The sequence below is a fragment of the Nyctereutes procyonoides genome, unplaced genomic scaffold, assembly GCF_905146905.1.
Source record: "Nyctereutes procyonoides isolate TBG_1078 unplaced genomic scaffold, NYPRO_anot_genome, whole genome shotgun sequence".
Lineage (NCBI taxonomy): Eukaryota > Metazoa > Chordata > Mammalia > Carnivora > Canidae > Nyctereutes > Nyctereutes procyonoides.
In genome coordinates this window covers 62,853,867-62,881,440 of record NW_026575043.1, presented here as the reverse complement: position 1 = coordinate 62,881,440, position 27,574 = coordinate 62,853,867, and the positions used below count along the sequence as shown (strand labels likewise).

Genomic DNA, 27,574 nt, shown 5'->3' with positions numbered 1-27,574 from the left:
CCCCGGTCTCCCCGGACTCCACGGCCTCCACGGCCTCCCTGCGACCCCGGGAATTCCTGACGAGACGACCGCACGGGGCCGAGCGTGTCCGCAGCAGTCGTGATGTCCACGCGGCGGGAGCACCGGGACCGCGGACAGTGCTCAGGCGCAGCCTCATGTGCGGGCCGTGGTTCAGGAAATCGTGCGAGCACTGCGGCCAGCACACCTGGGAGCAGGTGGTAGTAGGCCTCTCGGAGCCGCAGGCCCGGGTGTAGGCCACGCACAGAGATGCAGCGTAGAGAATCCAGATGTGCAGCACGAGTAAGCAACAACACACAGCAGGCCCAGCGCAAGTCCTGCAGGGGGAACACTCAGGGGACTCTGAGAAAGTGCGGACACAGCAGTCACTGACAACTTTGGAGACGTCCCCACCACCACCACAGTGTGCACCTGCGGGCTGCACACAGACGGCTGACAGGCGGGCAGGGAGGGTGTGAGCACGACAAGACTCGCACACAGTGGGCACCTAGAGCTAGCTCGCACGCGCACGAGATGTACGCTCGGGTAGCATGGAGGGAGCATGGCCTCACCAGACACGCTGGAAGCACCTCGTCTCTGTGACACACACAGGTAACACAGCAGCAGCAGCCCCTGACACCGTGGGAAGCTGATTCGGCAAGCAGACCGCCAACCTGCAGGCAGTGCTGCTGTGACCCGTACGCTGGCTGACATGTGTCCCTGGACCCAGACGTCAAATGGCAAGGACCAGGTACCGGCCCAGATCCCTTCCCACCCGAGAGTGGGACGCTCTGGGCCAGGTATTTGCAAACCAGGGTGTGGGGTGGAGAAGGGCCCTCAGCTGGTCTTCAGTGCTTGGTCCTGAGAGACGGGGGTGCTGGTCCGAGTCCTCCTTTGTCTGGCACATCCCAATCTAAATCATTACCTTTTGATCTTCCTCAGAGAAAAACATCAGTATGTTTAAGACAGTCCTCGTGTGTACATCTCCTTGGCTTCAACCGTGCAGTAAAGATTTGCAGTGAAGCCTTCATCGGTCAGATAGAAAAGCTTACGTGGAAGTTCCTGGTTGACTTGCTGCATAAATCTTCCCTGCCTGCATCCTGCTGCCAAGGCCTGCCCAGCATCCCTCCCATGAGCATAAACGGGGCTTCCCTGGGAGGCAGAACTGCCCAGTAGGTGGGTGGAGAGCCGTGGGATCCCTGGAGGCCCTGGGTACCCTCAGGGGTTGGGATGAGGGAGGGCCATTAGATGAAGACACACTCAGGTGGCCAGTTGCCAGTCTTGACAGCTCAGAGAGAAGCCAAGCCCGGGCCCTCAGGGGATGGAATGGTGGGGAGCGAGGCTGCACTTGCTCTCTCCATCCTGGGACTGGCTCTGTTCTACACCTTTGAAGTGACCTGCGACTGCTCCTCCTGCTGTGGGTCAGCACTCACTAAGGGGAGGATGACTCACCTGGCTGGAGCAATGGAGGGAACTGTCCCTGGGAAGTGGTGTCACCAGCCAGGTCCCCAAGGGGAACACTCACCCAGGAGGGGGCAGGAGGATGTTTGCCTCTGAGGCCCCTCTGAGCCAAGCGCTCACCCTCCCCTTTCCTTCACACTGTGCATAGAGTAGCAGAAAATGGGAAGGACTCTGAAAAGCCATTACATTTCCAAGTGTTTTTCCAGGTCTTCTGATGCTGGGCCCTGGCTGTGGCTCAGGTCTACAGTTTGGACCCAAAGTACTGTGACCCATCCCTGGCAGATATGGTCACCTGTGGGGGTGTGGCCCCGGACTGGGTTCCTTGGGAAGTGAAGGCCCCTTCTGTATGCTTCCATGACTTCCCTGGCTCGGCCACCACAGGACGGGGGCCCTGAACCCTCTGCATCCGGATCCTGGACTCCCTAGGGTGGCCCACCCTGGGGCAGGCTTGGGAGCTGGGCCATCCCCTTAGGACAGTGCTACCCGAGCTCACCCTCATCTCTGCTTCCACCATGTGCTGGTCCCAGTGCACCTGGCAGAGCACAGGGAGCTGAGAAAGAAGGCTCTGGTGAATTCAAAATGTATGCAGGCTTGAGAAGACATCAAAGTCCGTTCCGGTTTTCAAGGACAAAATGAGTGTCTCAGAACACCACTGCAGTGACCTTCCGTCATCAACACTAAGCTCTCCTAGCAATCGATGTCTGCATCCTCTCAGTTCTCACGTGTGATCTTAGGACTGGCACCTGCCTTAGTTTTAAAGAAAAGCTTGTAACGTCTGAGGATATTTAGAGGGAGAAAGGACACCGTTCTCTCCTCTGAGGACAGTTATGCACTTGTTAGAGCCCATTTACTGCAGCCCAGGGAGTGTATGACAGCCCACACGGGCCCCACTGTGCACCCTGCTAGAGCTTTGTCACTGGCTCCAGGTGCCAGGTGGGTCCACGGACAAGCACTTTCCCTGTCAGGTGATGAAGAATATGGACTTTCGACAGCCCTCAGACTACTGTGTTTCAGCGCGTGGCGCACGGCCCACTCCTGCAGCCCTGAGTGCTTGGACCGTTCCTCACAGGCTGTGCACCACGGTGGCCCTCGGCCCTGGAATCTCTGGGATGTCAGCCACAGTCAGGCACAGTTTCCCAGGCAAGAAGCTGCCCCTTCTGGTGAGTGGCCAGACCGTTCCACTCGGTCATTTATTTATCACATGTTTTACGAGGAGCCAGACTCTCTCACTGGTATTGAAATGAATCAGCAGTACAGACTCATCCCCTAACGTCAGGGTCACATCCTGGAGAAGGATTCAGAAGTGGAATAGCTAGTCTAAAAGCACAGAATTGCAAACTGTAATGTATACCAGGACAGAAGATTACTGGGAATTCTGGGAATACACAGAAGGAGGCTTAGAGAGCTGGCATCAGAAACTTGCAATCAAGGAGAGGGTTTTCTGTGCAGAGGGAACAGTGGGTGCCAAGTCCCTGAGGTAAGGGGATGCTGAGTCCAAAGATCGTTGTTTGAGTCCGTGACACTGCATGAGGCTCATCATGAACACGTGCAGTTCTTGCTACTCTGTGTACGACGGCCCATCATTTGGCCCCCAGTTCGACATTAGTAGTAAAGATGATGATTCTAGTGCTACCACTATCACTCTTCCGTAGATGAGGTAATTGAAGTTCATGTAGATAAATGAGTGTCCTAAGGTTCCAGCTCAAGAATGGCAGCACCAGGATCAGAATCTGCGTGACTCCCTGTGTTGAGCTTCCTTAAGATCTCAGCGTGACCTGTGCCCCAAGAGGAGATAGAATGTGGATGGTTGGTTGGTTGCAAAGAGATTGGGTGTGTGCCCAGAGCCCGTTTGTCCTCCCAGGCTGTTGTGCAGGCTTTGTCTGCCAGGATCCATTCTTTAGGAGCAATAGCACACCTAAGCCAAATCAGCACAAGTAAAAGATAAATCATTGGTGCACGTAGTTGGGAAGTCTAGCTTGACTTCAGGCCTGGCTTGACCTAGGGACTCAAGTGACATGGGCAGAGTCCATTCTTTCCTTTTCTGTGCTGGCTCAGTCCATCGTCTTTAACGTCCTCTGATTCAAGATTCAGAAAGTCTCAAGAAATGCTGGCTGCCTCTTCACAGCCATTCAAACAGAAGGCCAGGGTCTCCTCCGCAGGGGCCAGGAGTGCCAGCTTGAGGCATTTGACCTTTCTTAAACCAAGCACTGTTGCGCAGATGGAAGCTCTAATGGGCTCAGGCCTCCTGCGTGAGCCCAGAGGGCCCAGAGCAGTGTCACATTTGGAATCCTGGGCCGGAGGAGAGGCTCCAGAGGCGAATGGAGGTCTGGGGATGGAAGAGGAACTGGCAGCTTGAGGCACAGCAGACCCCTCTCAGGCCCTCAGGGTAGGGGCTGGTTGGGACCCCGGGCCCTGTACACAGAGGGCAAGGAGAGATAGAGGACAGAGGTGGCCACTCCAGATGGGCAGGTGGCAAGGGAATTTCCATCGGCGACTGTCTTGGCCCCGGGACTAGGAGATCTCGGCCCTGCCCCGCAAATCCTCAAATCTATAGAGAGCCCTTAGCGGGGCTCCACTGCCACACTCATCCAGAGGGTCTCGGTGTCACATCGTTCTTTCAAGGCCACTTTCTTGGAACAGACTCTCACAGTAGGAGCAGTGGGCAGACGGGACTGTCCAAGGACGGAAGAGTGGGGAGCCCCGGATTGCCTGGGGCCAGCTCTGAGGTTAGCCAGGGGTCACATCCTCTGACCGCCTCCTCCCAACAATAGGGAGGAGGTCTGTGCCCAAAGAAGAGGGTGTGGCTCTGGGGAGGGGAGGACAGCGGCCAGGACACGGTAGCTCCAGTGGCAGCAGAGCCTGAGCCTGCCCAGCGTTCCACTCGATCCCTGCCCGCCCAGTGCTCAGGCTCAGGTGGGACAGAAGTTCCCAGAGTCCAAGGGAGGAGGAGCTCTACACCAGCGGTTCTCGAAGTGGCTGCCTGTTGGAATCACCTGGGAGGCTCAAAAACGACTGGTTCCTCCAGCCTTCAGAGACTCTGGTTTAGTTGTCCTGGGGGCAGCTTGGAAACCAGGATTCTGAGATCCCCCAGGTGCCTCTTGTGGGTAGCCGAGACTGATCCACAGACAGACACGGTCTGTGTGCACAGATGGTGTGTGCACGCCCAGACCACCGAGACCCCACTCTGTGGAAGATTGTCCCCTGCCCACCTGACTCTGTTAATTTTTTTCACACCCTCCCTGTGGCTCCCCTGGGGGACAAATCAATGTCTGACCCAGACAGCCCTTTTTTTCTCATACTGTGCTTATTTGTTAAAGGTTTTCTGGGTGACGCTGAGACTGTGACTGGAGTTACATGGGTCCTCGCTTTTCCAAGGCTGACCAGAAAGGAAGTGACCGAGAGGTGGCCACTGACTTAGCCTCCAGGGCCATCCCAAGCTGGTCATACACAGCGGGCCAAAGATGTTTCCTCCACCTGCATCCACCCATCCATCCCTCTGCCCATCAGTTGTCCATTGGTCCATCCATCCCTGCATCCCTCCCTCCAGCCACCCGGAAGAACCGGCTTCTGATGGACATCTCTGCAGACATCTATGTGGAGGGACTGATGGTGGTGAGACTAGATGCATCCAGCCCTGCACCTCCTGGGAGATGGAGGTATAGTCTGAATGACTGGGTCCAATCATGACGTGACACATTTACGCAGAACTGACCGAGACAGGATGTTGTGCAGTCAGTTAATTTGAATGTAGAAATTCAAATTAGGTGAATTCTTAAAAAAAAAAAAGTTTCATTTTTGCACGGCTCAAAATTCGAATCTGCTTCATACAGGGTCAATGGGGGTGGTTCCTGAAAATATGTCCCAGCTACATGAGTCAGAGCACCAGGTTGAGCAGGTTCAAGTGTGGATGGAGAGGAAAGACCAGGATGGGAGTCAATGAGAATCCAGGCCTTTTAGCACCATGTTCTGAGATCCTGGATATCGATGTACACAGTAAGTACTCAGTAGTGGCCTGGCAGCATGGATGCGTGCAATAAGTTCTCAGCAACGGCCTGAGACTGTGGATGTATACAGTAGGTGCTCAGCAGAGGCCTGGCACTGTGGGCCCATGCAGGAAGCACTTAGGGATGGTCTAGCACTATGGGTATATGCAGTACATGCTCGGTAATTACCTGGCAGTAGGACTGTACACAGTAGGTACTCAGTGGGTCCGCTGGCTTTGTCTCCGAAGCCAACTGCTCAGCAGATGCTTGAAGGGGTGCCAAACATGGGGAGGGGACTCCCGGAACCCCTGACAGGTGACATGCCCTCCAGGTAAGAAAGGGGTTTTAGAGTAGCATCTGGAGTGAGGAAGCCACCCCTGAGGAGGGTGAGCAGTGACAGCCAGGCCCCTGGAGGCTCTTCTGAGTCACATGCTCCATCGCAGATGACCCACTCACCCTCCTGCATACACTGAACGCCTACTCTGTGCAGGCCCTCTTCTGAGTACTCTTCCTCTCAACTGAGTAGCACAGGTCAGGGGCCCGTCTCTCCATCACAGTGGAGCACAAATTTATTCACAAGAGAAAACCATTTGAGGTAGTCTCCACTGTCCACAGCATGGCGCCAAAGGAATACAACAGAAATCCACAGGCTGTCGCGGATCCCACGTCGGACTCACCCGGTGCGAGTCTGCGAGGGGGAGCCCAGGGATCGCTGCCTGCTAGAGGCGCCTCATATGACTCTGGCCTTCTGCAGAAGAAAGCCTCATTGTCCGAGGGGCACGGCTAGTGGCTTGAGACAAAGCCACGTGTTACTGAACAAAAATGGTTACAACAAAGTGCACACGGTGAGCTGATTTCCCTTTAAAAGACTGACCTCAGGGTGCCTGGCTGGCTCAGTAGGTGAAGCGTCTGCCTTATGTCCAGGCACACGTTTAGAGGTCTCGTGTTCACATGGACAGGTGCACCCATACCAAGTGCCCCCAGTGGTTCCCTCTGGAGAATGTGATGATGGGTGATTGTTTTTCCTTTTACAGTATCTTGTAAGAAAAGAATTATTTTAGTACCATGGGAAAATTTCAAGTTTAAATACCTCCGGAAAACTCTTTTTACACGATGAAGGGTAAAAGGAAAAACTGATGAGATTGGAAGTGGATTTAAAGAAATACCTCCAGTAGGAGTTTGATGTTCACAGGCGGTTGGGAGATTGCTCAAGCATCTCCCTTAAAAATTGTTTTAGACCAATAATAATAGATCATGCTTTTGGCATTAAGGTAAAATTTGATTCCTTCTTTCAAAACACCACGAGTGGGAATGTTCTGCTCAGCAAGTGACAGAAACGTCTCACAGGGTGGGAAGTGTCGGATAGAGGCATCCGAGGATGAGCCCCAGGGACGGGGGATCCCAGGAAGTGGGATGCCAAGGAGAGGCCCCTGAGGACTGGGGGTCCAGAGAGGCCAGCGGGAAGTGAGAGGGTGATGGCCCTGGTCTCAGTCAGACCCGATGTCATGGAGAGTGCAGCATCCTGAGACGTGAGTGTGGTTCATCAGCCCCCGCCCACAGCCTCCCCATCTCTAGCCAAGCATCAGAAAACACAAGTGAAGCCCACCCTAACCCCGCAGCCTGGACACCCACCTGCCGCCTCTTCACCATCCACTGGCCCTTCCTGGGCTGCTTGCAGGCCTCACCTGCTGACGCCCCACACCCTGTCCACGGGTGTAAGTCTGTGCCATGGCATGAAGCCAGCGGGAGCAGCCGGGGGAGGGAAGCTGTAAGGCTCTGTCACTCGAGGCAGAAGAGTAACGGCCTCCAGAAGAGTAACGATCGGTGCTGAGCCCTCGCACCCCGGGGGCCGGGCCGTCCACATTCAAAGCCTCCCTGCTGGTTGCTGGGCTCCAGGGGCTGCTCCTGCAGGCAGCAGGTGGGCAGGAGGTGAGAAGGCCCGGGCCAGGACCCCTGCTGCCCCCGGTGTGGTCGGGGACCTGCAGCCCGACGGGCCCCGGGAGCCTGTTGCGGATGCAGGATCCCCGGCCCCAGCCCGGGCCGAGGAGTCGGCGTCCGCCGTGGCGCCAGCCCCAGCCCACGCTGCCCTCTGAGCCACAGCGCAGGGCAGCCGCCTTCTGCAGTCCGCGCGGCCCGGAGGGGCGGGATGCGCCCGGGCCCGGCTGCAGGGACCAGGGAGACAATTGACTGAGAGCCTCGGGCCCCACAGTCCACACAGGGGAGCCAGACAGGATGCAAGCGACTTGTCTCTCACCCAAGCCGAGCGTGGAGAAGTGTAGTCCAGGCTGGCTTGGCAGTTCACGGGCGTGAGGGAAGGACGCTGCTCCGTCCCGCCTCTAGGAATGTCTCCATATCGATGCCTCCTCGTGTTCAGGGGGCTGCGTGAGCTCCAGTGCCCACATCCACATTCCAGCTGCCCGGGACAGGCAGGCCGCCGTCCAGTGTGCCCCTGCCCCCCCGACCTTCTGCAGCCACCCCCGAGCTTGGGGAGCAGCCTCACGCGAAGCCTCGGCAGCCGCGGCCTGCATCCGGGAGGAGCGCTGGGAGGGCTTGGTCGTCCTCCCGGCAGGGCCAGGCAGGGACCTTCTGGGGGCCCCGTGCTCCCCGCCCCCACAGGCGGAGAGGCCACCCAGGGCCCATGGAGAGGACTCAGCAGGGAGAGAAGACAGGTGGGCCACTGAGGCGCAGTCTCCAAGACCCGGGAGATCCGTAAAACCAGGAGAACAGAGGGACAATGTGACAAACACGGCTTGTTAACCTCATAGAGGCAGAGGAGGCTGCAGAATATCCAATTATGTGAGCAGGCCACGCAGCATGCAGGGTCAGGCGCTCTCTCATTTATCTGGACAGACTCCATTAGGCCCCTTAATCTTCTTGATTAACTGTCCTGAAAGGATGCCGGTGGGGAGGGATAGTCCCCATGAGCCGGGGAGACAGGAAGGCAGCAGGTGGCGGCCCGCCGGGACTGGCCCTCACAGCCCCTCCACCCCCAGTCCCAAACAAGGGACAGCAGGCCCCTGTTCCTCCCGCCATTCAAGGATGCCAGGGGCCCTGCTATGAATAGCAGAAAAGTCCTCTGGCCCAAGGAAAGAGGAAACTTCTCTCCTAGTCTCGGCTCCAGAAGCCACTCCATATGCATTCAGGGACCCTGTAATCTCCATGGCTCCATGGCCATCACAGGGGTCAGCCATGGCCTGGCCAGCTCCCCAAGGTCACACCATGGTTCTAAGGCCTCCCATACAGATGCCCACGTCCACTCAAACGACACTTGCTGAGGTGCCTCCCATGCCTTTGTGTGAACCAGCCTGTGGAAAGCAGAATGGGACCACAAGCCCATTATAGGGTGTGAGGATCTGCCCTGAGCTGGGGCTTGGGTCACCCTTCCCTGAGTCACATGGGGGAGACACATCCAGAAAACTCAAGGTTATCCCAGGAGGGAAGAAGTGGGGTGGGTATTGGTGAAGACCCAGGCTCCGTGCTGCTGTGAGCAGAACCAAGTTAGACTCACCTCTGCTGTTACTCATCCTACAGAATAAAACTTCCAACTGAAGGGTCAGGGACCCAGGAGTCACCCATACATGGACACGGAGAAACTGACCATTGTTGGAAGGTAAGATTCCATTCTGCCAGGGTGACCTCGTAAACTCAAGTCATTCGGGGAGCATGCACCCCCACTTCCACCTGCTTCCTAGAGTTAAGTCCACATTCAAGGGAGTTAATGTGACACCAAAATCCCAAGGAGGGAGGACCAGATCCCCGGGGCCGCCATCAAGAGCCTGCATGCTGCTCCCTAGCCTCAGTCCCTAGAGTCTGCAGGGAGGCAAGGAGGAGGTCATTCTGCCTGCAGCTGAAGCGCACCGTGCTGGATGCCAGGAGCCATGCTGGATGCCTGCCACGTTATCAGCAATATCTCTGCAATATCTCTGCAGGACAAGCATGGTATCAGAGCTTGATCCCACATGGGGGGGAGGTCATCCCTTCCAGGTCCCCTGGTCTTCCTCTGTCCTCAGAATGGGGAGAAAAGTCTGCTCACTGGAGAAACGTTCCTGAGGGTCACCACCCTAGACACAGACCCAGTAAAAGATGAAGATTTATCATAAGATCACAGCAGTCCCCCTGCCCCATGTTGTCACCACCATGGCATGAGGTCCAGAGGGTACCCGTGGCTCCAGCTGACAGTGCTGCAAAGCTGCAGTCTCTCTGAGGAGCACACATGGAAAGCCCACACTCAGGGGCAAGGGCAAGAACATGGACCATACAGGAATGAGGAGCCTCGGGCACCCGCAGCCCCAGGTGAACAACAAACACAGCCCAGCTCAGGCCAGATAAGTGCGAACCCTGACCCTGACCTCTTCCTACCTCGGTCCCTAGTACCCAATTGAGCCTCAGTCAGCGGCTAGCAACAGCAGCACTGTGAGGCTTCCCACGGTCAAGGAGGAAGAAAGCACCAGAACCAGACTCACACACTGTGCAGAGGTTGAAATCATCCATATGTTAGGAGCTGTAAGAGAAGTAGGCGACACATGAGAACAGATGGGGAATGAAAGCAGAGAGAACAGAAACTCAAAGGACACAACACCAACTGCTGGAAGTCAAAACCCTTTGAGAGAAATGAAGAATGCCTGTGGGGATGCCTGGGTGGCTCAGCAGTTGGCATCTGCCATTGGCTCAGGGTGTGATGCCAGGGCACCAGGATCACATTCTGCATCAGGCTCCCTGCAGGGAGCCAGCTTCTCCCTCTGCCTGTGTCTCTGCCTCTCTCTGTGCCTCTCATGAATAAAAAAATAAAATCTTAAAAAAAAAAAAACTGAGGCACAACTGACTGAGCCACTCAGGTGCTCCTAATTAAAAAAAACAAACAAACAAAAAAAAAGAATGCCTGTGATGCTTCATCGGCAGGCTACAGGCAACAGAGGAGAGAATCCATGTGCTTCAAACATTAAGAATCAGTTAAAATATATATTGGAATCTGGAAGTCAATCTGTCCGAATTCTACCAAACATTTAAAGATGCAATTATAGCAGATTTCAGGATGTAAATAAATGGAGAGATACTCCATAATCAAGTGTTGAAAGATTCAATATCGTGAGGAAATCAATTGTTCAGAATGATCTACAGATTCATCACAATCCCAATCAGTGTCCCAACAAGTGATTTGTAGATACTGACAAAGTGGCTCTGAAACCTTTATGGAGAGGCAAAGTATCTGGAAGAGCCAACACAACACGAGGAAGAAAAACCTCCTTTGGGGATTCCTGCTTCCCTGTCTCAGGACTTAACGCAGCTACAACAGATGGTGCAGGGTCGGAAGGAAAGGAGAGACCCACAGATCCGTGGACGGCATGCAGATCCTGGAGCCAGAACCTCAGATGTTGCATTTTATTTTGCAGACAAAGAGTTTTCTACCACTTTCTGTGTAAGGGACACCAATGCAGCCAGTCGGCACAGCTGGCAGCCCTCGTGCAGGTCGGGGAGTCCAGCAGGGAGGCTGCGGCATGCAGCTGGAGCTCGCACTCTGTGCTCAGCCTCACATCACCCGGGCACCCCGGCCCCCACACACAGCCTGCTACCAAGTCACCTCCTGGCCCGCGATTCCTCCCAGGGGTGAAGGGAGAACGTGTGAGTGAGCTGCCCCACTTCCTCAGCTGCGTGGACGCTGCCAGACACCCACTCCTCATCCTCACCGCACTGGGGGACAGGCCACAGCTGGGAGGACACAGCCGGGGCTCTCGGAGCACATCTAGAGGACACAGATGCTACCAAGCACACTGCAGACTCCATCAGGAAGCTGCGCCACAATCCCCAAACTGGCCCACAGGAACCCCCAGCACGCAGCACCCTGGCGGGCTCCCTGTGTGCACTCCCCAGAGCAGCAGAACGGCTGTGGAAGGGTGGCTGTTGGCATGTGTGCGCCAGCGGATGGGAGGCTATCGGCACCTGGCGGGCTTGGCAGGATCGAGGGAGGGGGTATGAACACATAAAAAATCAACACCAATCCTTCTCAAGCCCTTCCAACCGACTGAAAAGGAGGCAACACTCCCGAACGTATTTTATGAGGCCCACATTATTCTGATACGGAAGCCAGAAAAGGGAACTAGAGAAAGGAAACTGCAGGCCACTATCCCTGATGAAATCCTCAAAGAAACACTAGCGAACTGACTTGTGAAAACAGCCATCCCTTACGATCAGCTGTGATTCCTCCCTGGATGCTACGACCCACACAGACCACGTGCCACGCCACAGCAGCAGAGTGAAAGAAGGGGAACAGACCACCATCTGGGTAGGTGCAGTAGTAGCATTTCACAAAAGTCAGTATCAATATGATTCAAAAAACTCTTGACATAGTAAAGTCCACAATGTGATGAGCCCACAGGTAATACACTCAAGAGTGAATGGGTGGAAACACTGGTTCCCACATCAGGAGTGAGACAGGGAGCCCGTCCCCACCCTCCTGTCCAGCCTGGGGCCCGGGGCCGTGGCTGGAGGGTCAAGCAGGAGAAGAAAAGGCACCAAATCCTACAGTGAGGTTGTGGGACACGAAATCCACATCAACGGGGGAACAAAGAAGGAAAACGTACACACGGTGAGCTCTGGCTGCTGGGACAGCATGGATGGACCAGGAAGGTGTCATGTGAGGGAAGTAAGTGAGGCAGTGAAAGATAAGCACTGCACGATCTCACTTAAATGAGATAGAAGAAGGCCAGACTCATGGAAGCAGAGTAGGCTGGAGGCTGCCAGAGGCAGGGGCGGCAGGGCAATGGGGAATGGGCATCCAGAGGTGGAAACATCCAGGCATAAAGCAAGGAAGCCCCGGATGGAACAGAATGCGTGGTGGCCACTGTTTGATGCCGTGTCCCTCATCCGCAGCCGTGTGTGGTGGCAGATGGGCTCATGGTGGGGACCATCTCACAACGCACATGACCATCAAATTGTGACATTGTCCACCTGAAACTAGTGTGATGCCGTCTGTCAATTCTCCCCCAATAAAAACACAGGAAATGATATTTTATCTAAAGGTAGGGATTGGGCCCATGGTGTGAACAGAGTACGCCTACCCCCCACCCCCCACCCTCACAGCCAAACTCCCTGCACATGGGAGGAAATCCTGTAAAGGCCTAAGTGTGCCCAACAGGCTAAGGACCCGCATGTGGACTCCAAGGCGTGCAGGCTGTCAGCAGGATCAGCAAGGTGAGTGGGGGCCAGCCACTGTGGGAGGAGGGGGGCTCCACCTGGGGTGGCCCTCTGCCCACGCTGCACCCCGGCCTCCTATAGCTACCTCTGCAACAGGGCAGGAGGAATGAACAGGAGCCGCACCCCAGATACACCAGATGCCCAGAGAAGTGCCCAGGCGCTTCCACAGGGGTCAGCACTGGTCCATGGTCAGTCTGAGAGCAGAAGGCCTGGAACTACGGTCATCCTGCTGTGGCTTGGGGATGTGCACACACACACACACACACACACGCACGCACTCCACACCATCCACAGGACGATGGGACTGGGGGAAACTCAGGGCACAGCAGGTGAGTGCACCCTGTAAGGACAAGGTGTTCAGAATGGCCAGCCCCCTTCTGAGAGAAAAACAAAAAAAATAAAGGCAGAGGAAGATCCACTTAGTCCCTGCAGGGATCAAAGAGAGAGATGAGAACAGGTCGCACATACTAAGTCGGCAACAGAAATACTGACAGCAAACACTCTTTGCTGGTAAAATACTAGAAAGATGAACATATCAGTAATTTCTCACTGGCACTGAGCACTGGCCCCCCACAACTGTTTTTTTTTTTTTGGTAAAGATTTTATTTATTTATTCATGAGACACAGAGAGAGAGAGAGGCAGAGACACAGGCAGAGAGAGAAGCAGGCTCCATGCAGGGAGCCCGATGTGGGACTCGATCCCAGGACCCCGGGATCGTGACCTGAGCCAAAGGCAGACATTAAACCGCTGAGCCACCCATGTGGCTACCCCACAACTGCTTTGGTAAGCAATTGGGCAAAATTTTTCAAGAGCCATGTAATTATTTCCTTTTTGATGCAGAAACCCAATTTGAATTTTCAACTGGAAAACCATCGGTATGAGAAAAGAAGACATAAGCAGAATGACATCAGAGACGTCAATATCTATGGATCCCCCACCTCATATGTGTAGAGAAAAATCTATCAAAGCAGTAACATGATATGCATACAAATAAAATACATACAGGCTGTACCTAACACAAAAGCATGGAAAACATCTTGTAAAATAATTCACAGATTTGGTAAAATATCACACGTAATTGGATGTTTCATTGCATACCCACTACAAACATAATTACGAATAATACGTAGCAATATGGAAAGTCATCAAGAAGAGCATGAGGAGCCTAAAAGCAGGTGGCTGCACAGGGCATATGATATTGGACGAGGAAAGTGTGCCTGCCTGTTTGCAGGGATGCCAAAGCAGACCGGGTGGCTGGTGCTGAGGCCCCCCCACACCACACATCTATGCAGGGGACACAAGGCTGCACAGACCCCCTCCTTGTCCTCCTTCCCTGAGCCCAAGGGCTGGTGCTCACCCCCCGTTGCCCTGCCCTGAGGAGGGAGGCTCCCAAGAGCCAAGACATCATCCACCACGATATCCCAGAGCGGATGTGCTGAGTACACAGTAGGCGCTGAATAAATGTCTGCCAAGTGAGTCCCAGGGCAGGATTTCCTCCATGTGTGTTTCTTTTTTTTTTTTTTAATAAATTAATTTTTATTGGTGTTCAACTTACCAACATACAGAATAACACCCATTGCTCATCCCGTCAAGTGTCCCCCTCCGTGCCCGTCACCCATTCACCCCCACCCCCCGCCCTCCTCCCCTCCCACCACCCCTAGTTCCTTTCCCAGAGTTAGGAGTCTTTAGGTTCTGTCTCCCTTTCCGCTATTTCCCACACATTTCTTCTCCCTTCCCTTCTATTCCATGTGTGTTTCTGTACAGGTTTTCGTCATGAGACTTAGTCCCGTGCATGTCCCATAAGCAACAGACTTCGGGGCCACAGTTTATCTTAAGGACATTGAGAGTTTATTTCATACAAAATCACAGCATATTTTTCACTGCTTAGTGGCATTCATCATCTTTACTGTGCTGTGAACTACTCTAAACACATGATTCTTTCCAATTTCTTATCTTTGGCCAAATTGCATGTAGATAATAAAGCACTGCAGAAGCCAAAATCTTCATCTTATAAATAAAGTGCACTGCTTTCCTTCATTAGAAATAAAAAGTTATTCCTTATTTCTCTTGATATATTAGCTATGTAGCACGAACATGCAGAGTGAAAAACAAAGAATTCCACCTAAAGTCAAGACACTTCCTTACTTGATTTGCTTCGCCAGAAATGAAAGAGACAAAGGTGCAAGTGTAGATCTCAGGAATACAGTGTTCTCACTTCTAAGTGCTCCCGGGCGCCACAAGGATCCAAGTGATCTGGTCTCTGGAATCCCGAGAAGCCTGGGCAGGGGCTGGGCACACCTGGGCTCTTCACTACGAGGGGTCTCGGCAGCGCTCTAGCCCCCAGCCCGCCCCGGGGGCCACAAGGTGCCTGCCCTGTCTCCCCTGTTGAGTCAGCTGCACGCCGGGCCTCACGGGATAGAACAAAGATCCACCTGATCCACATGGGGCTCTGGGTCGACCTCCCCCACGCAGGACACGCCTATGCCTGACTGTGGCACCCATCGTGATCGGGGTGCACTGTTTGGAAGGCCCCCAAGTTCCGGCAGGTATGTGGGGTGGGCAGGGCTTGGTACCACCACGGTCACAGTTTATAGGAAGGTTTTCCAGTATCGGCTCCGGGTCTGAACGTCTGACCTACATGGCTCATACACCGATGGATGGATGCCCTGTTCTGAGCTTTCACAGATATTCAGTGGCATTGGGGGGTCGCATCTAGGGTCACAGGCTCCGGTGTCCCAAGGACCCTGCCCACACACGCAGTGGTAACAGTCACTCCATTTCCTACAGGGCCGAGTCTCAGTCCACAAACCAGTGGCGATCCGTTCCCAGGCCCCTGCGGCCACATGGCACACATACCACTGGCATCTACCCATCAGAAACACAGCAGGTGTCTATAGGTGACCAAGAAGCAGCTCTGGGAAGCGAGGCTGTGGAAGCCCAGTGGCAGGGCAGCAGCCAACTCTGGAGGCCAGGGCATGAGAGAAAGCTCAGGAGCTCACAGCAGGGCCTGGAGTGTGGGGAGAGCGGAGGGAGGGCTGAGAAGCTCTCCCCAGTGGCCCCACCTGGCTCTTCACCCAGAAGAGGCATTCCCCTGCGGCCAGAGCCCCCAGCCCAAAGACTCCACACAGCAGAGGCCAGAACGCCAGAGTGGCCTGCAGGGCACCAGCCTGCCAGGGCCCCTCTTCAGTGGGCGCTGGCCTCTCAGAGCTGGTTGTGGCTGATTCAGCAGGTTGAGGACATTCCTCATGCTCCTCACATGCCCCTGTCTGCCTCTGCCTGACCCTCTGGGGGTGCCTGGGGGCCTTCATGCCCTCAGGACCTCGCCCCTTGGTCCTAAGGCCCCATCACGGCACCCAGGCTCACTTGCCCTGCTGGTGCCGCAGCCCAGGGTCCTGTGTGCCCACAGGGGCGGGCGTGCCCGGGGCACAGTCACTTGGCCACAGGAGGATCAGAACCGGGAGGGCCACCCACTACCTTGTATCAGGCTTTGGGCCCAGCAGGGGGCTCCATCACACTGGGAGCGTCAGAGGCGAGGGTGACCATCATGGGGGCCAGGACACCATGTCCAGACAGCAGCGAGCAGAGGGTCCCATGGTGAAGGCAGAGTGTATCTTGTGGTCAGTTTGAGGGGTGTGTTCTGAGCAGCAAAATGGCCCATCAGAGACCTCCCGGCTCACACGGTAGACAGGTCCATGCGGTGGGCAGAATGGCTGCCCCTGTCCCAGGGGCTGAGCTTGGTGGACACTGTGCCTGGCCGGGTCCCGTTTATCTGTAAACCACAAAGGAGTGAGCTGGGAAGACACTATCCCCAGATGGGACACCAGATCCCAGTGAGTACAGAAGTGCTGGGCCAGAGAGCTGCAGGGGCTCCCCCCACCCCCGCTGGCCATCAGGACCCCCCTGCTCCCCAAGGAACTGCAGGGGGCATGGAGCCCTCTACCTTCTGCACCGACTTCTCATGGCTTCCAGGGGCTGCTGTGCACACCTGTTGTGGCACAAGTGCATTCGTTCGCACCCGTCCCCATCTGTGCCTGCACTCACTCTGTGTTTACCAACCACACCCCACTGCTAATGTAGGCTCTGGGGTCACAGGAACGAACGAAGCCAACCAGACTTGTTCCCGCCGTGTACCCGCCAGCAGGAGGTGGGAGAACCACACGTGCGTGAACAAACTGAACGGTGTGGATGGTGGCAGCAGCACCACACCACATGGGGGGCACCAGTACTGCACGCTGCCTGGGGAGTTCTTCCTGAGGACAGCACCCCAGAGCCAGGCCCTGGGCTCAGGTAGCAGGCAGCGGTGTTATGGAAACACCATCATCTGCCCCAGGCAACTGGGGGCCCTGCCTGCCTCTGCATTTCCCACAGGGGGAAGGTGAGTCAAGCCTGGTGTTGAGAAGACAGGCTTGTTGAGATCCCTGAGTACCAAGAGTCCAGTTCTCAGGGGATAAGAGACTCCTCTCAGGGATAAGCTTCCTGAAGGTTGGGCTGTCCTGGTGACTCTCAGCCTCCCCAGGCACCAGCAGCATGCCCAGTGTCTGCCTCCTGGTCAACTGATGCTTCCATCCTCCTAAATCAACATGGACCTGGGAACATGACCCTGGGAAATGGGCAAAAGGTGGTGTGATACCACCAGGACAGAGGACCCTGCTGTTTACAGGGCCAAAGGGCATAATGTCACCCCAGAGCAGCACACGCAGCCTGCAGGCCATGTCAGGTATGAAAAGGCTGAGCAGGAGCCACGGGCACCCAAGCCACACCTCCACAACCCCGACCTGGGCAATCCCCCGTACGACATGGTCCTACCCAGGACAGGCTCAGGGAAGGAAGGAGAGGCCCACTGGAAGCTCTGGGTTTCGAAAGCCTAGGAGGGCAGAGGCCTAGTGCACCTCAGCAAAGCTGGAAGCCACTCCGGCTTTCCAGGTAACAAGGATAGAAGATAGGAGTCTATGGGTCTGTAAGGGTCAGGGTCAAAGCAAGAAGAGGGGACGCAGACAAGACACTGCCTGGTACTCACAATGTCGGAGCTGAAGGGCTTCACGTTAGTGTTGCGGGAAGAGCTACTCGTGAGGGTCCATACCTTGGTTTTATGTTTGAAGGCAGCCCTCACCTTTGAAGGCAGAACAGAGGACTCGTTAGAAGAAATTTCAGTGGTGGAAAGAGCACCAATAAGAGGTCATTCTCAAAGGTCTCTAGGTTTCGTGTTGAAATAAAGTCCCAGAATACCAACCACGGGGCACGGGCAGGATTTGGAAGCATCCTATCCAGACTCTGCCGCATTCGGCAGGTGCAGACTTCGTCCCACCCCTGTATCAGGGCCTGCACAGGGAGAAAGCTGGATCTGGTGTGGTCCCTGCTGGCCTCATCACAGTTCTGGACAGGGTGCCAGACATGCTCAACAAGGAGTGGGGGAGGGAACTGGACCGACCAGCCACAGAAACAATGGAGACGAAAGTCAACTAGTGCAAACACGGGGCCATGCACAGCTCAAGGCCACGTCTCCTTCCTACCTCACAGACCATAGTTTTGGGCCTGGGGGCTTCTCCCTGGCTTGGCAATCATGTGACCCCCTCCATCCCTGGTCTTCATCATCCTCAGTGACTCACCCTGTCTCCCCAGCATCCCTTCCCTCCCTGCCTGACCTACATCCCTGTACCAACAGACCCTCTAGAGAAACAGCACAGATGGGGTGGTACCTCTCTGCCTGTTCCCACTCGCCACTGCAGAGGTACCTCCCATGACTGAGCCTGGTGGGGTCTCATACATCAAGCCCACAATGTAAGCATTAGTATGGGTCTTGAGAAACAGGATCTGGAGCAGCCTCTACCCTCCCCATGGCCATGTGCACAGCAGGTGCAACACCCAGACTGCACTTGAGAATGAGCCCACTTCCACTGCCCCAATGCCCGTGAAGGACATGTGACACAGTCCCCCCTAAACCCTACAGTCAGGAGACCTCCTTCTTACACCCCAGCCAGCTTCCTCATGCCTTTGGGACTGTTGAGAGGACATCTACATCTTACTCTCCCTGATGTGCCAGACAGCAAGCAAGCAGGTGTAGATTCTGCAGTTCAGCGGCCCCCCGCCCCCGCACTGTCTCCAACTCCCCTGTCCTCCACAGAGCCAGCAGGGCCTGTGTGATGCTGGGGGCGGGGGAGGGGGAGGATGCCTGGATGTTGCTGAGCAACCAGGACGCAGGAGAAGGGCTGACAGAAAGCAGCCCCACTGCACACAACTAGTCACCACTACCAAAGCCTATCCAGGATCATGTTCCCAGACACCAGCCTAATGGGGCAAGACTGTTTCTGCTCTCTATACCCTTCCAGAAATGAAAAACCATCTTCATGTTTTCAAGAAATAGAACAAACATACCTCTGAATTCAGAAAACAATGGAAAAGGAAGATGAAAAACCCCTGGGGAAGAAGGGAGAACACAGGATTAGGGCCCTCGCATTTTGTCACAGCACTTTCAGGGGCTTCTTCCCAAGGCTACATGGGTTCTGGGAGTGGCACCGGTGTGGCTCACTGCTGGGGAGCCTGTGAGTGAGCTGTGTGCCAATCCTGTGGTCTGGAGCCTCTGAGGATGGAGGGGCGTCCTGGATCCCACCCTGAAAGCTAGCTTAGAAGCAGGCACCACTGTGACTGCTCTGCTGTTTGGGGAAAGGTATAAAGAAAGGTGGATTCCCAGGCGGGACAGACCAGATAATGATAAAATGCTGGGAATGAACAAAGGTGAGGACATTAGACAATCAACTAAACTGAGCCCCGATGTCTTCGTCTCAGACAGCACGATGACAACAATGACATGGGTATGAGAATGTCTCCCCAAAATTGGAGACAGCTGCAGCGTGTCCAGCACCAGGCAACACCTCACATGGGCTGTCTCATTTAGGGCTGAAGCAGCCCCTGAAGTGGTCCTGTTATTGTTCGCATTTTATGGAGGAGAAACTAGGACACAGGAGGATAACTGAGGTGCCCCAGGACCCAGGGTGTGCAGGGCTGCAGCCAGGACAACTGATCAGATTTTTTTATAAACAGCCAGAGGGAGACAATGCATGGAGCTTGTTAACAAATTACAAGCCCAACACACTTCCGTAAGACGCAGTCCCTAGTCAGAAAGATGCAGATGCAGCAAGGACCACGCACGCTGAGGGCTGGGTGGGCCGTGCTTGCGCTCTCCAGGATTCAGCCTTAGACTCAGCTGTGTGGACTGGGGGTGGTGGTAGGTGCTCACTTCCACCTTTCTTCTGGGGGTTGTGGGTCTAGGGACACAGGCTCTGAGCACCCCAAGTCTCTGGTTTCCGGGCTGCTGACTTCCCCACCCCTCCATGCAGGAGACACACATGAATCCAGACCCGAGGTGCACACTATCACCATCTCCCTACGCTGGGCTCCCTTTCTGGAACTGCATGCGTGTTGACTGTCTTCCCTTTAATCTAGGCCTAGGCGTGCCTCCCAGGGGTACTGGCCAGCACGATGAGGCAGCCCTGCTGTGGACATGGGGACGGTGCTACAGGCCCTGTGCGGGGATCCATCGGCCCCAGGCATGCCCATGCTGTGGGCTCACAGATATGTGGCAAGAACAGAGAAGAGAGGATCTCCCTCCTGCCCCAGTGGCAACCTGCTCCATACACATCCGTTCATAAAGCTGACAGTCCCACAAACTCTCACCTGTAAAGAGTTGAGTATAGCAAACACGTACTGGAAGGCCAAGGCCTGGCTGTTGACGGCAAGCACACCAAAGACCCACGAGGTTCCCAGGATGGGCAGCAGCACGGCCACAGCTTTTGCTGTCAACCTGAAAGAGAAGTGGAGATGGCCATTCTGGGGGCCAGGCAAGTGCGGGTGGATCGGCCTCTGCAAGGCCCCTGGATGAGAGCAGACACAGTCCTGCAGGGGGCCAGACCTGGGCTCCACTTGCAGGTAACCTTGAGAAAGGAGTTGAGCACTCAGGACCTGAAACGCGGCCCCTGCCAAGCCAGCTCTGGGCCAAGGCAGCAGCCGTGCTTCTGCCCTCTGGCAGCTGGCACTGGGCACCCAGCAGCCGTCACCCGCACTGGGCACCCTTAGCTCATCACCCTGATCCAGCCAGCGGCACTAGTGGATCGAAATGCTGATCGCAGACACCCATGAAGGACAGCAGAGCAAGGCTTCAGTGCAGTGGACACATAAGGGTAGGAGGCAGGCCCAGAATCAGCCTCAAAGATCCCTTCTCAGAATGTGGGTTCCATGAACATGGTCCCTACTGTGGTCTCTCTGCAAGCCCAGGGCAGAGTCAACACCCAGTCAGCTCCCAGTGAACCTTAGCTGAATGAATGAGGCAATGACCATGAGGTCATTGCCATTTCTGACATGTGGCACAGTCTACCCTGACTTCTGACACAGCTCGGCTTTGTACACTGGGGATCCTGTGCCTGGGCTTCACAGGAGAGCCTGCAGACAGCTGTGAACAGCTGCACATCTGCCTCCCTCACTAGACCAAGAGGTCCCCAACGGCTGGACTGGGGCTTCATCTCTGTAACCCCGGAGCGCAGCGACGCACCAGGGCCCAACACGCTCTCAGAAAGCGACCCCTGAATGAAGAAATAAATGGGCAAGTGAATGAGTGATGGACAGAGCCCTGGGCATGCACAGTGTTTGGAATGGATTACAGGGTAACTGTCTTATCCTTTTGCTGCTGACAGATTTACTGCTCTTGCTCTCAGATCGGAAGAGACACAGTGTGACTAAAGCGGCTTTAATTATGTTAGGGCTTGGGAACTCGAAAAGTTGCTACCATTTTAAGTATTTTAAATTCTGTAACATGGAAATGACCATCCATGACCAAATCTCAGCCCAGTGGGGCCAGTGCCCCCAGTGCCCCAGTCTGTCCTCACAACTCAGGCCCCTTCTCTGCCCCCACCCAGCTCCTGGGCAAAGGTCCCCCGTGCATTCCCGTCCCTCAGCTGCAGCCTGGGCTTCCCACATCCCACATACGTCCCCCCACCCCCGCCCCATTCTGGAAGGTCTCATCTCCGCCATCGTGCCCACGAGCGTCCCTGTCCTGAATGTTCACAACAGCCTCCGGGCCCCCTGTGAGGACCCACCTCCCCCCTTCTTGGCCCTGTGGTTTGGGGGTGCTGAGTGCACCCCAGAGCCGGGATGGACCGTGGGACTCAGGCGCTGGTGAACTGGTCACTTGCCTTCTGCGTGACTGGTGCAGGGGTAGGCCCGGGACCCGATGCGAGCCCCCAGCCTCCAGGCTCGGACCTCTGTCTAAACAGGTGGGAGGGAGGGTGTTCCCGTGTCACCAGGAGGCAGGTCCATGTGAGCATGAAGCCGACAGGGCACACAGGGATGCAGGACGCAGGAGGAGCCGGGCCCCCTGGCCTAAGCAATTCTGGACTCCCTCCTGGACTCTGGGACTACCTGTGTGCATCAGTCCCCCCTTTTCTTCAGCTAGTTTGTGTTGGCTCTTCTGTCACCTGCAGTCAGTGGAGCCCTCATGATACGAGGTCAGGGACCCTCGGGGGCAGGAGGGTGGGGGTGGAAGCCCTCGCCAGGAGGACCAGCCCTGGGGCACCTCAGGGAGTTCTTCCCTGAGGAGATTCCTGTGCATGACAGCCCTTTACGACAGGAGAACAAGACACTGAGGGGCTAGTGGCAGGGGCTAAGGAAGGGTGGAATCTAGAATCTTCCTCCTTCGCCTCTACAAGTAGCCTCTCACCCCAGGGATGGAGCAGAGCCCTGCTTTACACATGGGTCAGCCAGGCTGGTAAAGGGCCGGTCCTGGTCAGAGGAGGTGGACAACAGCCAAGCAAGAACACGAGCCTGGGTTCCCAGCAGCCACCCCCTGCTACACTGAGCAGCTCTGCAGGCAGGACCACCAGTGAAGGCCCAGAGTCCAACTTACTTGAAGGCACTGGGGTCCCCATGTATCTTGTAGTTGTCAGCACTGATCTGCGAAATGACCCTGGTCACGGCAATAAGGATGCCGACATTGACCTGCATGAGGGAAGAGACAGGATTCAGAGTGAGGGCCGGGGCTGTACCTGCAGAGACCCTGATCCCACCAGGCAGCTGTCCATCCATCCGCCCACCCCCACCCGCCCAGAGCTCTGAGCCAGCAGGTGGTGTTTCTGCAGAAACCCGACCCACCTGGGTCCCTGAGCATTTACCTGCCCTGGCCATATGCAGCAGCTGCACTGTCTGGGAGCGCACCTGCCCTTCTCCCCCTCCCCAGGAGCACAGCGAGGAAAGGCCTGGGTTCAGACCTCATTTCAGCTCTGCTCGCTGGGTGGGCCACCACACATTTGTGTATTTGCTTCCCCATCTGATGGGAAACGGCAGTAACACCCACAGTGTGAACAGATCATTTGAAAGGATAAGAAATTATATCCATAAAAACCCCTGCATACTACCTGGCTGTCACTCCGCGGCCCACCCTGGCCTGGGGCTGTCTCACCCACAGAGGCCACAGCACCGGGGACTCGTCTGCCCAGTGGTGCCTTCTGGCTGGCTGGGAATCTGCCGCGGCGGGGGGGGGGGGGGGGGTCAGTGGGGCTGGGTGTCGGGGTTGAGGGGGATCTCTGCAGAGGCTCCGGCACAGCCTGTCGGTCCCGCGGGCAGCTCTCTGGGGCCCTGACCTGAGCCTGGCAAGGCAGGAGGCAGCAAGGGGAAGGAGGTGAGAGCCTGGATTTGCTGCTGCTGCAGCTGTGACCAGGACCCTCTCTTCCCTCTGGACGAGTCAGGAGGTCAATGACAAAGTCATTGGGGAGTCCGGCTCCAGGCCAAAACCCTACGTGCACTTTCCGGCCTGAGCACAGGCAAGGACAAGGCCGGCTGTATGGGTCTGCAGGCAGGGATTTGGGGCTCCCACCCTGGCAGCCATGCCCATGAGCAGGTCTGCAGGCCCAGCCCAGGCACCTGCATCTGAGGCCTCCTTGTGGGGGCCCAAGCCTGAGGTCTGCCTGAGGCTCCACTGCTGACACCACCTCACGCTACAGCTTGCAGAGACACCCCCCAGCAGAACTCAGAGCTCTTCCACAGCACTCTTCTCAGCCACCCTCCTCCCCAGTCATGGACACCCGTCCCCCGCCACTCTGTGCAGGTCATGGACAGAGGACCCAGGGTTGGGGGGTGGCACCCACCCCGCTCAGCTCCAGCCTGTACTACTGCAATCCACCAGGAAAGAACTTGTGCTGCGGCACACGCAGCCTGGCTCCGTGTCTTCACTGATACTCCAACCCCTGGCAGCTCGGCTCCTGGCATCAGATGCACATCACTGGCCCTCCTCTCCCCCCGCACAGGAGGATCCTCACAGGAGTCCCCCAGCGCCATGGAGGGTGAAAGAAGTCAATGGTGTGAATGTTCACCAGCAACAGCGCCTTCCACCGCTCCACTCCCCCGCCAACCACAAGAAAACCACACTCAGCTACGCTGAGAAAGAGGGGGCAGGGCCAGGGCCCAGAGGTGCGGGGCTGCTTCAGGGGTGGAAACGGCGTCCACCTGCTGCCGCTCACAGGAGGCTACGCACAGCTGAGCTCCAGAGCCGCGGGCACTCACCTCGGCAGCACACCTGCCGCTCCCAGCGATCGGACGGCGGGGCCGCCGGGAGCCTGTGTTACACCGTGGGACTTGGCTGTTTTCTCGAATAAATGCTTCTTTACTTTATGCCTTTGGTAAAGCCTAGAGTTCTGAACTGTCTGTGTTTTTACACGTATGATTCTTGTAGGACTTTCTGAGCATCTCAAGGTGAGGTTCATCTTGGTCCTGTCACCGGCAGGCCTGGCCTCTTCCGCTCCGGGATTTACATCCTAGGTTCCTCACGCTCTGGGCAAAGCTGAGGCTTTGTTTGGAACAACAGAAGGCTGGAGATCAGGTGACTGTCCACAGCCGGCAGTGGGTTTGGGAGTGACCGTGGCCTGCCCACTTTGCAGGGGCCCGTGTCCCTGGCCACTCTCCCCACGCTGATAAAGCCAGAGTCCGGTAGCCATCCTGTGGTAAAGGCCCTGGACGGGTGTGTCTGCATTTCTATTCGCTTCTACTGACCTAAAGCCCTGAGGATATGGGAGCTATTACCAGCAAGGGTGTCTTTTGGAGGCGGTACAGACAGGGGGGCTGAGAAAGAGAGGTGGTGGGCAGAGGTTCATGTACTTTAAGCTTTTCTTTCAAATCCCTAAGCATGTGTGTTAGGATTCCAGAATCACATTATTCCCCCGTCAGCCAGTACCCACACGATCCAGGGCCTCACCTCGGGCCCCGCTGCTAGACGAGGCCATGGGGCTGCCCCCGGCGGAGAAGTGGGGGTGCAATTGGGGCTGCCAGCCCTCTGTCACCTCCTGGCCTCTGCCAGGGAGCATGGCAAATGTGGTGAAGCTGCTGGCATTTCTGACGGCCACCTTTCAGCATCACATGCTGTTTCTGCAAAGATTTCTCTGGGGTTTATCCCTCTGTCTCTCTCTCCCCACCAGGCTCATGTGTTTCTCTCTGGTGAGTATGCTCCCCCCCTTGGGAGGACAGTCTCACCTGCCTGGATAGCAGGAGAAGAGGCGCACGGGCAGACCCCCCGACCCCACAGCTCATTCAGGCAGAGGCTGTGCTGCCAGCCAAAAAACCCTAGTGTTTCAGGAACAACCAAAACTGAAGTGGGCCGGTCCCCTCACCCCGGCCACCCATCCTGGCCGGAGCCTGGCGCCCGTGGGAGAAGCCCAGGAGGGAGGCCCGTGCTCCACGAACACTGGCTGTTTCATCAGCCGGGCACCCCTGCCTGACATCGGCCAGCAAGCTACTGCTGACAGATGCCAGAGGAATAATTCAAGGGCCACATTCCAGCAGAAAAGACGTTGGGGAGAGGATAAGCTCTTGATATGTGGCCATAGGAGGGGGAAGGGCTGGGCAGGGCTCTGGGGTTTGCAGCACGTCCTGCTGCTTGACCTTGGGAGAAGCCACTGGGAGGCATGCCACGACTCACGGGGAAAGCATTACGTGTAAAAATGCAGGAAACACGGCGGGGTGCCTGCACAGCTGCGCCTCCGTTCCTGTGAACCCCTGGATCTGGGCATCTGTGGCCAGCACCATAACCCTGCTGCATACATGCTTCTACAGAGAGGAGAAGGTGAAGGCTACAAAACTCCAGAGTTTCTCTCTTCCGGGAACCCGAGGCCCTTGCCCTGTCGGGCCTGCACAGAACAAGCCCCTGGGGGACTTAGGCAGAGTCCTGGGGTCACCATAGGGTCCCTAGTGGAGGGGTCCAGACTCGACAGCTGTACCTGCTGGTCTCGCGGGCAATCCACACTCGGGCATCAGGGGCGGCCATCCAGGGAATGGCAGCCACTTCCCTTCCCGACGGGGGTGGGGGGGTGGGAAGAGTTCACATGCTGACAGGCGGGCTGCTGCTCACTTCTGCACTTCCTCACCAGCACGAGGCCTCACAGGACCAGCCTCACCAGAACACACAGGAACACCAATCCCAACACAAACAGGCACCTTTCACGGGCATGGTCCAGCCACACCTGGGATTCTGAAACCCCAGGTCTTCACTTGGAAATGAGGGTGCGTCTGGGAAAACGTGGACAACCCCAGACACAACCAAGAGTCCCTTGTGGGGGTCAGAGGTGAGCCCCGCGGGCCAGGCTGGCGTACGGCCAGAGTCCACAGGACCCCAGCTGCAGCCCCTGCCTCGGGCCGCGTGCTTTCCTCTGAAAGTACGTTCAGCTTTGTGCCACGTGGTCCCAGTTACAAGTCAAGTCGGCTGCTGTAGCATGAAAACCACCACAGACATGTGCAAGGACCTGGTTGTGGCTGGGAGCCCAGACACTGTTTAGGAACGTGGGCAGTGGGCCACACTGGGCCATAGTTAGTGCACCCCTGCACTTGGCTCGGAAACCACTGAATCCCTTTCAGCCATGCCTCCCTCTCCTGGGCTCCAGGGCTCCAGGGCTCCCCTATGTCCCAGGGGAGCACTGGGAGCTTACAAAGGCCCAGGTCCTATCAAACCAAAAACCTCCAGAGATGGGGCTCAGGTGGGAACCAGGAATTCCATTACGTGACAAGTCTGAGGACTGCTATCCTTCAGGGTTGATGTTACAGCCAGAGGTGGGGCTGGGCGGGCCAGGGGCTCACAGCCTCTGAGGGACGGGGACGGGCTCCTGAGAGCCTGGTGACACATGGTGCCGGGACCCTGTGCAGGACCCCACACCCTGGTGGGTGCTGGACAAGGATCAAAGCAGGGCAGCCTGCGCGTCCCCAAAGTCAGGTTAACACTCTGGTCACCCGAAAACATCTAGGACAGGGGCTGTGCTCGCCCGGGGCCTCGGGATCAGGAGGCCGAAGGTCACACAGAGAGCACGAGGCACGTGGACTCACACATTCTGTCCCTTCCCGTCTTCCCTCTCATCTGTGACGTCCCTTCACACCCCCTCCCAAAGTCCATGGTCTGCCCAGAGGACTTCGGTCGTCCAAGGGCCTGGGGTCTGTTCTGAGCCTGCTTCTACCTTTGGGCGCAGCAGGTGAACTGTCCACCCAGACCCCAGGGAGCGGTGGGAGCCCGGGATCTCTGACCCAAGCCCTTGTGATCCCCTAAATGGTCGGTGAGAAAGTGACTGTGGCCGTGCCTCCCACAGCCCCGGGGACAGGAGACGGCCCTGGACTTGCCGGTTCAGACCCAGTCACTGCATTCCCTCCTGTGGCTGAAAGCCATTCACTGAACACTGGGCAGACTCGGGGCCCCTTTTTCTGGCCGTGGAGGGGCCTTCTGGGCCACATCCTGTCCCCTCCCTGACCTCTAGGCCCTTTCTGAAGGGGAGCCCATACAATGCTCCTCTCCCCCGAGGAAGCTCTTATGTGCCAGGTCCGTCCCCAAAGGGCAGTGGCCTGGCCTTGGGAACCTCATGCCCCCTCACCTCACTGTGACGGGGCCCTGAGCTGGTCGCACCCATGCTGCCTGCCCACAGGTCTCACC

General features: G+C 56.4%; 1 protein-coding gene across 4 annotated transcripts in view; it reads right to left on the bottom strand.

Moving 5' to 3' along the window:
• Positions 1-14,458: 14,458 nt before the first annotated feature.
• ADGRD1 (adhesion G protein-coupled receptor D1) overlaps positions 14,459-27,574 on the bottom strand; it is a 122,452-nt gene continuing 109,336 nt past the window's right edge. For 3 of the 4 annotated variants that reach the window (XM_055322321.1, XM_055322323.1, XM_055322322.1), the window contains 5 exons: positions 22,526-22,617; positions 20,305-20,431; positions 19,006-19,047; positions 17,651-17,743; positions 14,459-16,402 (listed from right to left, as the gene is read on the bottom strand). In XM_055322321.1, coding sequence (XP_055178296.1) covers positions 16,307-16,402; positions 17,651-17,743; positions 19,006-19,047; positions 20,305-20,431; positions 22,526-22,617 — 450 coding nt within the window. In that variant the 3' untranslated portion in view covers positions 14,459-16,306. The remainder of the gene's footprint in view (positions 16,403-17,650; positions 17,744-19,005; positions 19,048-20,304; positions 20,432-22,525; positions 22,618-27,574) is intronic. The other variant, XR_008664064.1, reaches the window with a different exon arrangement.